At 44.7% G+C, this 12,322-nt stretch overlaps 1 protein-coding gene across 1 annotated transcript; it reads left to right on the top strand.

Annotated features, from left to right (window-relative positions):
- Nucleotides 1-7,295: 7,295 nt before the first annotated feature.
- Nucleotides 7,296-8,975, top strand: sstr1b (somatostatin receptor 1b; the record flags this gene model as incomplete). Its single annotated transcript, XM_080742342.1, has 2 exons — nucleotides 7,296-7,757; nucleotides 8,325-8,975. The coding sequence occupies 2 exons, from the start codon at nucleotides 7,296-7,298 to the stop codon at nucleotides 8,973-8,975; spliced, it is 1,113 nt and encodes a 370-aa protein (XP_080598468.1).
- Between the last annotated feature and the right edge of the window lie 3,347 nt (nucleotides 8,976-12,322).

Below are 12,322 nucleotides of genomic sequence, written 5' to 3'. Positions count from 1 at the left end.
GTAGCGACGCAACACGCTGCGAGCTAAGATCATCTATTTTCGCTGCTTTTGTGTGACACTCTTGTACGATGAAGTTAGGCATTCATTTACGAAAAACGTACGTTTAATGGAGGTATAAAGTTTCTGCCCAACAGCAACTTATATAGAGCAACACTGCAGACTTTGTCTGTTGAACGTGTCCTTGTAAAAACCGAGCGGATCCAACAAATACTTGTTTGTGCAGATCTGTTGGCAAAAGCCATGTATCTGTGGCTCATTCAATATGGGGACCATTCCCAATGCCAGGGTTAATGCGGGCCAGTGTGGCTACGGATGTTCCATCGTCGGAAGTATGGTGTGTGTTGTATTGTTCAGCAGAGTGATGCGTTCTCAAAAGCAGACAAACTAGCCTCCCTAATATTACACTAGTTTTGTGGTGCCACAGATAAAAAATTAATTGTTCCTATAGAGATTCCAAAAATATGTATATTAATTATTTTTTTGACTAGAACCAATAAAATATGAATTAACGTGTAATTATATTCTATTTAAATCATTTGTATAATTAGTTTTGGAAATCTCGATGGGGAAAAATGAATGGGTTTTGCATCTGTGGCACCACAAAATGGCCGCCACTGCTATGCCCTATACTGTCCATGTACTAGTTATCTATCCGTCTATACGTCTGTCCGCCCGTCCGTCGACAATATGTTACGTGTATGTACAGATGTGCCGTTTAAACTCTTCTGTATTTACTGCTTTTTGGTTTCTTTCCCTGTTTTGCCTTTCTAATGTTTATGGAGAATTGGAGCGTATTTTTTCAGAAACTCGCAAATGGCAAGCAACCACTCCCTTGCCATTGAAAAGCAGACTCCACGTCATAGGTAGTTTTAAAGTTCAAAGTCAGAGAAGGTCATTAAAATAGCAAGCTTAATATTCTGCTAATCCCCTGAAAATCTACTGTCTTGCCAATGGCAGGACGTGTGAAGTTTTGAAATGGCACATCTGTATGCATGTTCATGTGTACGCATCTATCGATTACATGTACAATATTGATGGATGGTACCTGTCTCACTAGTTCTGCCAACATATAATTAGAGAGAGTGTGTGTGTGTGCGTGTGCGTGTGTGTGTGTGCGTGCGTGTGTGTGTGTGTGTGTGTGTGTGTGTGTGTGGGGGGGGTTGCGGGGGATGGGTAATCACTCTCCGCTCCTCCACTTCACTTCTTCCATCTTATCTCCTAATAATGTTTCCCAGCGTGACAGTGTCCACTTCTCCCTCCTTCAGTGTGTGGAGGTGTGGCTACCCCCCCCCCCCCCACACACACACACACACACACACACACACACACACCCCTCATCCGTCCATGTGGTGGTGGTATAGCTTTGGATACATCAGCTGTGGTCGTGAACAGACTGTCGACTATATGGGGAGGTGTGACTGTCCTTCCTTGAAGCTGCTGTAACCCGTCCTTTATTCTGGATAATTTTAGGTCTCGGTTAACTGGCTTAAAGGGATGCTTTTTCCCCTAGCATGCATCCTTAAAATGGACCGACCTTTGTTGAAAAAAGTAGGCAGTTTGTTTGCTTGTTTGTTTGGTGTTTTTATTTGCTCTTTACTAAAGACAGTTGAGACAGAGACCATGTACCAGTAGGAGGAGAGACAGACAATAAGACATTGATTGATTGATTGATTGATTGATTGAAAATGAAGTTTGCATAGGAAAAGTTACAACTAAAAGGATACACCCAAAAAAGCGTATGGCTTGTTTCAATTGAGGTCCTTTTTAACTCATATAACACTGAATTACAGACAGATAGAACACAGTACTATGACAGAAGATATCATCAACAAAACAGTCGTAAAACACAATGCGAAAAGAAAGGGAAGTAAGGATATAGGCTTTGTTTTCTTTTAGCAGTTTCGAGCAGCAGCCACCTCTAAGTGGCTTTTCTGTGCCGTTTTAATGGAAGGGAGGGATTTACACTCCTTTAAGGCCTTAGAGAGCTTATCAAGAGACAGTATAGGGGAGAAGACAAACAGCAGGAACGCTGAAAGGGAGACAGTGTAGGACAGTCAGAGAGTAAATCTCAGAGGGAAATAGTGTTGGAGAGACAGACCGTAGCACAGCTGAGAGGGAGACATTGTATAGAGACAGACAGTAGGAAAGCTGAGAGCGAGACAGTATGAAAATGGAGAGGAAGACAGCATATAGGAGAGAGACAGTAGGAAAGCTGAGAGCCAGACAGTATGAAAATGGAGAGGAAGACAGCGTATAGGAGAGAGACAGTAGGAAAGCTGAGAGGGAGACAGGAGAAACAGACAGAAAGCTGAAAGAGAGACATGGTAGTAGGGACAGACAATAAGGCAGCTGAGAAGGAGACAGTTTAAGAGAGACAGACGGTAGGAAAGCTGAAAGGGAGGCTACATTCCTTCAAGTGTGCCTGTGTTTTCCCCACCTGTATAAACACTATGTACTACACAGTAAAATGTTAATTTAACTATGCAAGTGTAAAGATTGAGCCTCATGGGTCCCCCGATTTCACTGCGTATGGACCAAGTTAAACACTGAATCTCAAGGTAAACGTACATTAATTTGCAAGGCCTTCAACCTATGACAACAAAAGAACCCTTTATGCACGCAAGCTTGTTGTGTCCATGCTTGCGTAGGCCTATACTCCACTCTGCCAGGGAGTTACTGTAGATTTGCTCTGTAATGTGGTTATAGTATTGTGGTATAATTGAGAGCAGGGCTGCAACTATTGACTATTTTCTTAGCGATTATTATATCAATACATTTTTCGATAAATTCATTACGGTAATCAAGACATGTTTATATCGGGGTTCCCGCTGGCCTACTGGTCCTGGTCCAGGCGCATAGTCATACCACTTAGGCATTGCCACATAGGCATGGATGCCTGGTGACATCGCCGGTTCGATTCCTGATCCGGATGACCTTTGCCGCGTGTCACTCCCCATCTCTCCCCCCATTTACTGTCAGTCTACTGTCCTATCAATAAAAGCCCCCCAAAAAAAGGGGAAAAAAGGACATTTTTGTAGCCTATTCGTTTGTTTTTTCTCACCTGTTTTAACTTTTAACCTATAATGACATGCCCAACATAGAGATTGATTAACATTTGATTATTTTAGATTATTTATTTAATAGTCTATTACAGTAAATAGATTAGTTTGGAGTCTTGGTGTTGGTGGTTCAACAGGGTCATTTACGTAGCATGTGAGGGTACAGCCTGCAGTCACAGTTCAATAAAGCACACATGGCTTAAAGGACAATCTTTCAAATGACTAGAATGTCCTCACTGATATGAGATGAGGAAGCACAGGCTACAATGAGAGAAGATACACATCAGCAATATCACCGTAAACCCCCCATGTACACACCCACACACACACACACACACACACACAAACACACCCGCACGATATATGGTTTCCACTGATTTATGAATATCGGTGCCTTTGGGATAACACAGACTTGTTCCATAATCTTCCCACGTAAACAACACCCATGTGAATGCTATACGCAGAAATCTATTTTATATGCTTGATGCTGGCCCTTTATTCCCCTCTCCAGTCTCCACAATCTTTTCTGATGACTATTAATGAGCAACAATTCTGCCCATTTTTCTCCATCAAGTAATAAAAGAAAAGAAAATGATAGAAAATGGCAATTTGGATTCCAGCCACGGACGCAATTATCAGTCATCTCAGCTCCCTAATGACTTCTCCTGTTTACGTCTTTCTGTCCTTCTGTTGTGTTTCAAAAGAGTGAGGGAGGTGAAGAACACGTCAGAGGGAGGTTAAGATAAGAGTGATTGAGGCAATCTTATTTTTTGTAATTTCTTTAATATCATTTACCGTATGTTTGCATAGTTTTTTTGATAAGTTAATTTTCTTGTTGAAGTGTCTTTGTCGTGACCTAGAAAATAAAAGACGTTATTATTATAGAGAACAGTACAGCCTTACAGCATCTTTGTTTGTGGGGAACCTCATTAGAACAGGATTGCACAGCTTGGTGTCCGTGTACCATGGGTTGGTATAGTTCCTGCGGATGTATGGGTGTCGGTCTGTCGGAGCTCGTACAGTCCTGACTCCTGATGTCTCTCGAATCCCTCTGTAATTGGACTGGAGATACGCTGCGACTCGTACCTCGGTCTCGCTTGAGAGACAGTGCGCGGCGTAGATGAGATTTTCTTGTCTCCGTACCTTTTGTGGCACTTTTGACATTTTACAGAGCACCAAGCGTGCAGGCTGCTCATACAGTATGCTGCCACAGTGTCCTGCTGGCTTTGGGAGCAGAGTGCAGAAATTATATTAATAAAATTGACGGCTGTCATGATCGTGAACTTTTAGTTAACATTTAATTGACATGGAAATAATTGTGATTAATAATTGAATTGTGTTTTTTGGCATTGGTCTTGGAACATAAAAATGCAAATTCTATTTATGTTTTGTATTCTTAAAACAAAATCACACCCGTGTGAACTGAGCGGTGGTTCCCCCCCCCCCCCCTTCCCCCCTGTGTGTGTGTGTGTGTGTGTGTGTGTGTGTGTGTGTGTGTGTGTGTGTGTGTGTGTGTGTGTGTGTGTGTGTGTGTGTGTGTGTGTGTGTGTGTGTGTGTGTGTGTGTGTGTGTGTGTGCGTGCGTGCGTGCGTGCGCGTGTGTGTGTGTGTGTGTGTGTGTGCCTGGTCTGGCCTGGCCTGAACAACAGCGCCCCTCCCTTAACATGTGTGGTCAGAAAAGGTTACTGCAGGCTACAGACAGACAGACACGCAGACAGACAGACAGACAGACAGACAGACAGACAGACCCACACACACGGCCACGTATAGGAGCGTTGTGACCACCGCTCAAAAATGTACAAAGGGCAGATATTAAAAATACAGGGCCTACTGAAATATTCAAATGAATAACTCATAACTCTTAATATTTCAAAATGTTAGTGTAGCCTATACTAGTAAGACGCCTCAGGGCGACATGCAACCTCGCCCTCGCAAATTCTTGGCCATCTGGCCAGTGATGTATATCGGACCAGTTACCATATATGGAGACCCATGGTACCCATATATAGAGATAAAATGTGCTGTATATGGAGATATGCTGTGAGAGCCCAAACATGCTTACTCAGTTATTTGTTATGTGAAAGTCCTATGATGTCTATGACATCTGACATTATGCCCATACATGGAGATCCCTGTCTGTAGAACCAGCCACACAGATATGGGCTGTCTTGGCCATCTGTCTTGGCCATATACAGTATGGATTCTTTTAGTGTGGTATGTGGCCTCCATATAGCATTCCCATATGAAGTCCTGTTAGATATGGGCTTAATATTGATGACATCAGGGAACTCCATATATGGGCATAAAAGTGATTCTGTTAGTGTGACATCACAGTGAAGCCAAAGCATGATGTCAGAGCGGCAAACCCATTCTGTTAAGAGTGGTTCCCCTGACATGCAGTGACATCAGAGCATGATGTCAAAGCGACAAACCCATAGAACCACAGTGTCAGGCGTTACAGACAGTCAGAGATACATACATATATACATATAGGGAGCTGTGACGTTCACATACTAATCTGCGACCTACGGTCGCAATAACTGATCTGACCAGAAGTAGATCGTACATTTTTAGTACATTTTGAATATTTGTTTTAAATGTTTTGTGCTGTCTGTCAGAAATAGGTACGCCAGGTTGAAGGTGACCTGACTGAGCTTTCTTGCTTATACCTACAGAGACTGGTTGGATCAAAATGAGTGAAACAGGAGAAGATTGTTTCATTAAAAGAGCGTGGACAGCAACGTGATCCAGCCGTTTTTTACTCTCTCTAGACAAATTTCATTATTATGACCAAATCTTACTTCCCTATGGTTTTTAAATTTGAGTCTGCTGATCTACATATTTTCAGCTGTGTACTGCCACATGGAAATTGTTTGACCATGCGTGCTGGCACATTAGACTGTTTTTCTTTCTTTGCAAATTGTGTTTGTTGTTTGCCTTGTTGTGAAGTGCACAGAGACCCCTCGGGGTGATTTTGTACCATATAAAAATAAACTGAAACTGACTGAAACTACACAGCTAGATTAAAACAATTCTAATGATTGTGTAATAATTGTGACTTGCCTAATAGAGCTGTGGTCTGGTTGTGTCTGTCCTCCTCTGAACATGCAGGTGTATAGCGACATCACAGCGCTTTGATGTTAAATTATCTGCAGTTCTGTTTCTTTTCGTTTCTCCTTTTCTCATGAAATGCGCTGGAAACATGAAAGGCCTCATCATCAATCATTTTCTGTCTGCAAATCTTGTCTCGAATCTATGCTTTGAACCGGGGTCTATCAGATGTTGTTCCTGGACGCTGCTCAGACATAAAATTCACGATCGTCTTTTGTGTTTCGTTCTCTCTAACAGGTTCCCCTGAATTCGGCACAAAGAAAACGGGGATGCAACATACATGCTGGGTGGAAGAGCCTTGGCCCGAAAGCCAGCAGTTTCCCTCCACACCTATCTGGGATTTGTAATGGCAGAATGACCACCCGTGAGATTCTGCTGCCCCGTCATTGAAAACGTCACAGGAATTCATCGATACAGCCTGCAGTGCTGCTGGGCTCCGCTCAACTATAGCATACGATACGACAACCCATCCAACCTGAACTCCATGAAAAACACCCTGTCCTGACTTTAAATTGTGGAAACACCCCATTTCAATCAGCAGACGGAATGTTCCATCCGCATCTGTTCTGTGTAACGGAACAGTTGCCAACAGCTTCTCTCTGGTTCTGATAACGCTCCTCCGCTCACACTAAACCACCTGCAACAGATGGCCGGCGTGATGTACGTTTATTTTTGAATGAATTTGGAATATTATACATTCGGCGTGCCAAGAACTCTGCAGATGAGAGTGTAGCTGCCTCCTGGACACAAATTGCCTCGGTGGGAAGCTGAGGGGCGGAGGGGGTGGAGTGTGAAGCCCAAGGCTGTCGGGGCTATTGAATGAGACATATATGAGTGAGAAGGAAAGGGGAGACGCTCAAGGCCTCTCATTTAGTCTAGATTAACCCAATCCCTGTCCCAGCTGTGAGAGAGAGAATAGGCAGAATAACAGCTTCATTCTGTCTCAGGGCATCACCCCCTACCCATATCCAAGAACGAGGAATACGGCTTATTTATCTACAACACCCACGTATGAGTGGATTATAAAAGAAATCGATGAGACCCGTGGGCATAGGATCGCCCCACGATAACTGAAAAGTGTACCACCTAGACTCTCAGAGACGGAAAAAAAGTAAACACGTTCGCGATGGATTTCAACAGGAGTCAGGACGGCGGCGGCGGCGCCTATCCCACGGGCTTCCCCTACAACTCCAGCATGGACTACGAGGACTACTACCAGGAGCCGGTCGCCAGCAAGATCATCATCCCCTCCATCTACGCGCTGGTCTGCTGCGTGGGCCTCACCGGCAACGCCATGGTCATCTACGTCATCCTCAAGTACGCCAAGATGAAGACGGCCACCAACATCTACATCCTCAACCTGGCCATCGCCGACGAGCTCTTCATGCTCAGCGTGCCGTTCCTGGCCACGTCGGCGGCCGTGCGCCACTGGCCCTTCGGCTCGCTGATGTGCCGCCTGGTGCTGAGCGTGGACGGCATCAACATGTTCACCTCCATCTTCTGCCTGACGGTGCTCAGCGTGGACCGCTACGTGGCCGTGGTGCATCCCATCAAGGCCGCCCGCTACCGCCGCCCCACCGTGGCCAAGGTGGGGGTTTTGTTTTTGTCTGGTACTATTAAGTATAGTGCTATAAGTCACTGTTTCCCAAACAGTGGGTATAGTGCCATTTTTTGGGTCATAACACAGGTGTTTCAATTGTTTGATTGCATAGAACTAATGCTCTACTCCAATCAGAACACCTGTGTTGACAGGCTGTGTTGACCCAAGAAATGGCCGCTCTTAGAACTACATTTGGCACACCCTATAGCGACCCATTTGTGGGTCAATCACCAATTTTTATTAGTCACGAATCGAGTAAAAATCCCAATTTCCTTTCGTACAAAAAAATAAATACAAATAATATATATATATTTTTTTGTAGGAAACGAATTTTGCGAATGGGTGTGAATGGGTCACAGTCTAAAACGTTTGGAAACCACTGCTACAAAGTATTACTCTTTGTGTTATGTGTTTCTTTTCATACTTTTCTTTTCGTATTTTTCCTTTCATACTTCCCTGTAACTTTGTGACCTTCTGTGCCGCCTCCTCTGGGGGACAGATTTCCCCTCTTCTTGGGCTAATAAAGGCATCTATCTATCTATCTATCTCTCCAAGGTGGTGAACGTGTGCGTGTGGGGGCTGTCGCTGGTGGTCATCCTGCCCATCATCATCTTCGCCGACACCGTGCCGGCGCAGGACGGAGCCGTGGACTGCAACTTCCTGTGGCCCGAGGCGGGCTGGTCGGAGGCCTTCGTGGTCTACACCTTCCTGCTGGGCTTCCTGCTCCCCGTGGCGGCCATCTGCCTGTGCTACTGCCTCATGGTGGCCCGCATGCGCGCCGTGGGCCTGAAGGCGGGCTGGCTGCAGCGGCGGCGCTCCGAGAAGAAGATCACGCGCATGGTGCTGCTGGTGGTGGCCGTGTTCGTGCTCTGCTGGATGCCCTTCTACATCGTGCAGCTGGTCACCGTGTTCCGCCGGCCGCCCGACCCCATGATCACGCAGCTCTTCGTCATCCTCAGCTACGCCAACAGCAGCGCCAACCCCATCCTCTACGGCTTTGTGTCCGACAACTTCCGCCGCTCCTTCCAGCGGATCGTGTGCTTCCGCTGGGTGGAGTCAGGCCTGGACGCCGAGCAGGTGGACTACTGCGCCGTGGCGCTGAAGAGGCAGGTGACGTGCAAGCCGCCCGAGTTCCCCAAGGACTGCATGGCGTCCGACATGGTGTTCCGGAATGGAACCTGCACCTCTCGCACCACCACTCTGTGATCTTATGGGATCAGTAACGTTTTCGAGTTTCTGAACCGCTTGGGAGCGGAAATCAACCTACGTCGTGTTGTAGTCATCAGACGGACTATACGCTTTCGCCGGAACTACCAAACCGGAACCAGTTTTAACCTGAAATAATTCCCTGCGCTCAAGGGCATATTTTTAGGGACTACCCAATAAACCCCTTGATGCGCCATAGTTTTGCTTATTTTGGAAAAAGTATTTTGGTACATCCATCTTTTAGTCCAACTCGTAGCGACTGGCAAGACCAAACTTTGAGCATTTAAATAGGGATTGGGGAAACAAACTGGGGGGACCAAAACAAAGCAAAGCCGCTTCTTCTTCCCGTTTCCGGTTTAGGCCACGCCTAGACCGGATCACACGGTCTAGAACGAATACCAGGCTTTCCTCGGAGGTGGAAAGCCTGGTGATGCGAGGTTACTCTGCGACACTGAGCCAGGATTTTACTCTAGTCTAAAACCTAGGAATAGGAGGTAGGCTCCTGACCTATATGGGCCACATGGCTCAGCAAGGCTTTCTTACTTCTTACTAAGCTAGAGAAACGGGGGCAAGTGCAAATGCCGGGGGTGAGACCGTCAGAGCTTTCTGACAATCTGTGAGGATGGGAAAATGTCTGATACTACAGTAAAATGTTGTGTATTTAAGATTCAAGTTTGGATCCCACTATAGGCTGGTGCTCAGAGGTGCCATACAGCACAGGAGAATGTAAGTGCTTAGATGTTCAAATGTCAAAACAAATGTTCGTTACTTGCCGCGCTTTACACAAAAATGTGAGACAGCTGCCATGCGTATGAATGAAGAGGTATTTTAAATGAATTAATGTTGTCTTTCACTAGGTTTCCATGTGACTTGCGAATATGTATGTATGTCTCTATATACTGTATTTAGGTATTGACTGTATCAATATCCGTTCTTTTTTTATCAGTGGATGTGTTTACGGTTTTGGTTTTACATTACAAGCCCTTGAACTTTAAGCTTTGGTGTTTGTTTGAACTGCACTATATGTGCACTGGCTGAACACAGCTTGACTGACTGAACAGGTCATTTTGACCTTTATTGAGATTTAGAAATGGAAATTAGATTGCTCAGGAAACACTCAAAAATATTTATTTCATATTTACAAAATGTCTCAAATGGTAGAAAAGAAACAAGACTTGGCTTGTAAGTCATGAAAGGGCACATTTCTGAGAGTTTCCTGAGCAAACCCAAACCACCTAAAAATCGCAAAATCAGGCTCAGTCACGCGAGTGTTAAAACTGCTTTGGTCGTAATGGCGAAAACACAAAAGTAAATGTATTGTTTCACAGCTGCTTACTCACTTCTTTGTTACCATCCAAAATAAATCGTAGTGGCTCCTGTATAAAGCTATCTGAAATAAATGTTTAATTTGGCTGTTCGATCTTTCTTCAATCTGATGTATTGCATTCATTGCTTCCTTTGTTGTGCATTAAAAATTTAACACAACGCCTGTCAGCTAGTGCTGGTAGCTATCCATCCAACGAGCATTGCCAGAGGAGCTTGAGTTGAGCACGCCGAACTCCTTTGATCAAATCTTTCTTCAATCAACCTCGGAAGACAGAGCTCCAAGTTCACACGGTAGCTGTTCCCTTGAGAGCAGGTGTGATGAATTTTTCATTTGAACTTGGTGAAGCAGAACATTTCCTGGACAGATGATAGACATGCCACACATGCAACATGTGCACTCCCCTAACAGTTCACACACACACACACACACACACACACACACACACACACACACACACACACACACACACACACACACACACACACACACACACACACACACACACACACACACACACACACACACACACACACGCACACACACACGCACACACAATGTACAGCACTTCACCGCAGCAAGACATCCGATAGAGGCATGTCGGGAGATACAGTGCCACTGTGCCAAGATTGAAAATATTGACTTAGCCGCGGGGAATCTAGCATATATAACATACTAGACTTCCAGCTAAATGAAATCACACAGCGAGACAATAGATAACCGCAATCAATCACACTCTGGGGCGGGGTCCACACACAAGCCAGCGGCAACAGTCCAATCGATTTTCTCTGCCTATCCCATCTGGAATGCCATCACTGTGGAGATTGTCTCTGCGGATTAACCCCATAAGGTATGTGTCAGTCACGTGACAGAGATCATCTGGTGGCCAATAAAAAAAACTCCTGCCTCCTGGCAGTCTGCCCTTCCAGACGCTGGATGACATCAGTCGATCACGATGAGAGCCTGGATACGAGTCCCCCCGTGTACGCCCGAGTGTCCTTGATACCACTTCAAATAATACTTCAATAACATTCTGTCAGACACCCTCGTCACGTTGAAAACCATTGAGGATATTGATATGTGGCTCTGACGTGATGCTCTATAATAATATATGCAAGCATGACACAGGCTCTGAGATCACAAGCCCCCTGGAGCAAAGTTATGACATGAGATGATAATAGACATATCGTCGTTGTCGGGTGAAAACCTTGTATGTCCAAAACCGTTTGTTTAGCATTTTTCATTTAAAAAATGATTTAAACTAGTGAAAACAGCCGATCTACAAGCAGTGTGCTTTTAGATCTGCTGTTTTCACTACTTTTGTGTGACGGCCTTGGACGATGAAGCAGGGCTTTACTTTGTGAAAAAAAAAACATACAAATTTGAAACTTGGAGATACGAGGTTTCCACCCGACAACGACGATATGAACCCCTCAGGGCAGAACGTAAATGCAGATATTAAGAACATGCTACATATGAAACCACATCGAGCGACATGCTGACAAAGTGAATATAAATAATGCTATAGGAGGCTGGGAGGGGAGTTTGTTCAAGGACGAGCTGTCATTTCTGTTACAGAAATGTGGAATATGTAACAGTGAGCTTTTGTCTGCTTAAATAGACTGCATACTTTTTCCGTTGAGATGGTGGGCGTTTGAGATTGAAGGGTGAATGAGTGTAAGAGCAGTTCAACTTCTGTGCCTGCCTGCTGCAATGCTCCATGTGCTGTTGCAATTGACTTGTGCATAATTCCCTTTTCCACAAATAAACATTATAAATTATTCACTAGTATAAATATAATGTCGTGTTCCAGGTCAGTTTACCGTAGCTTCCTTTGATTGGGACTCCCTCTTTCCTTGGTGACCAGGGGCATAGTTCTGCCGATTTAAAATGATTCCAATACGGAACTAAAACTTCCCCTTTCGTTTTCTAACCTTAATTAACATTTTCATAAATACTTTATGGTTCCTATCGCTAGTTAAAAATTGCCTTTCAATCACGATGATATGCGTTTTGTGAAAAT

The sequence above is a fragment of the Nannobrachium achirus genome (assembly GCF_963921795.1).
Source record: "Nannobrachium achirus genome assembly, chromosome: 14".
Taxonomy (NCBI): domain Eukaryota; kingdom Metazoa; phylum Chordata; class Actinopteri; order Myctophiformes; family Myctophidae; genus Nannobrachium; species Nannobrachium achirus.
Note: the sequence above shows the minus strand (reverse complement) of the source record. Positions and strands in the feature narration are given on the sequence as shown.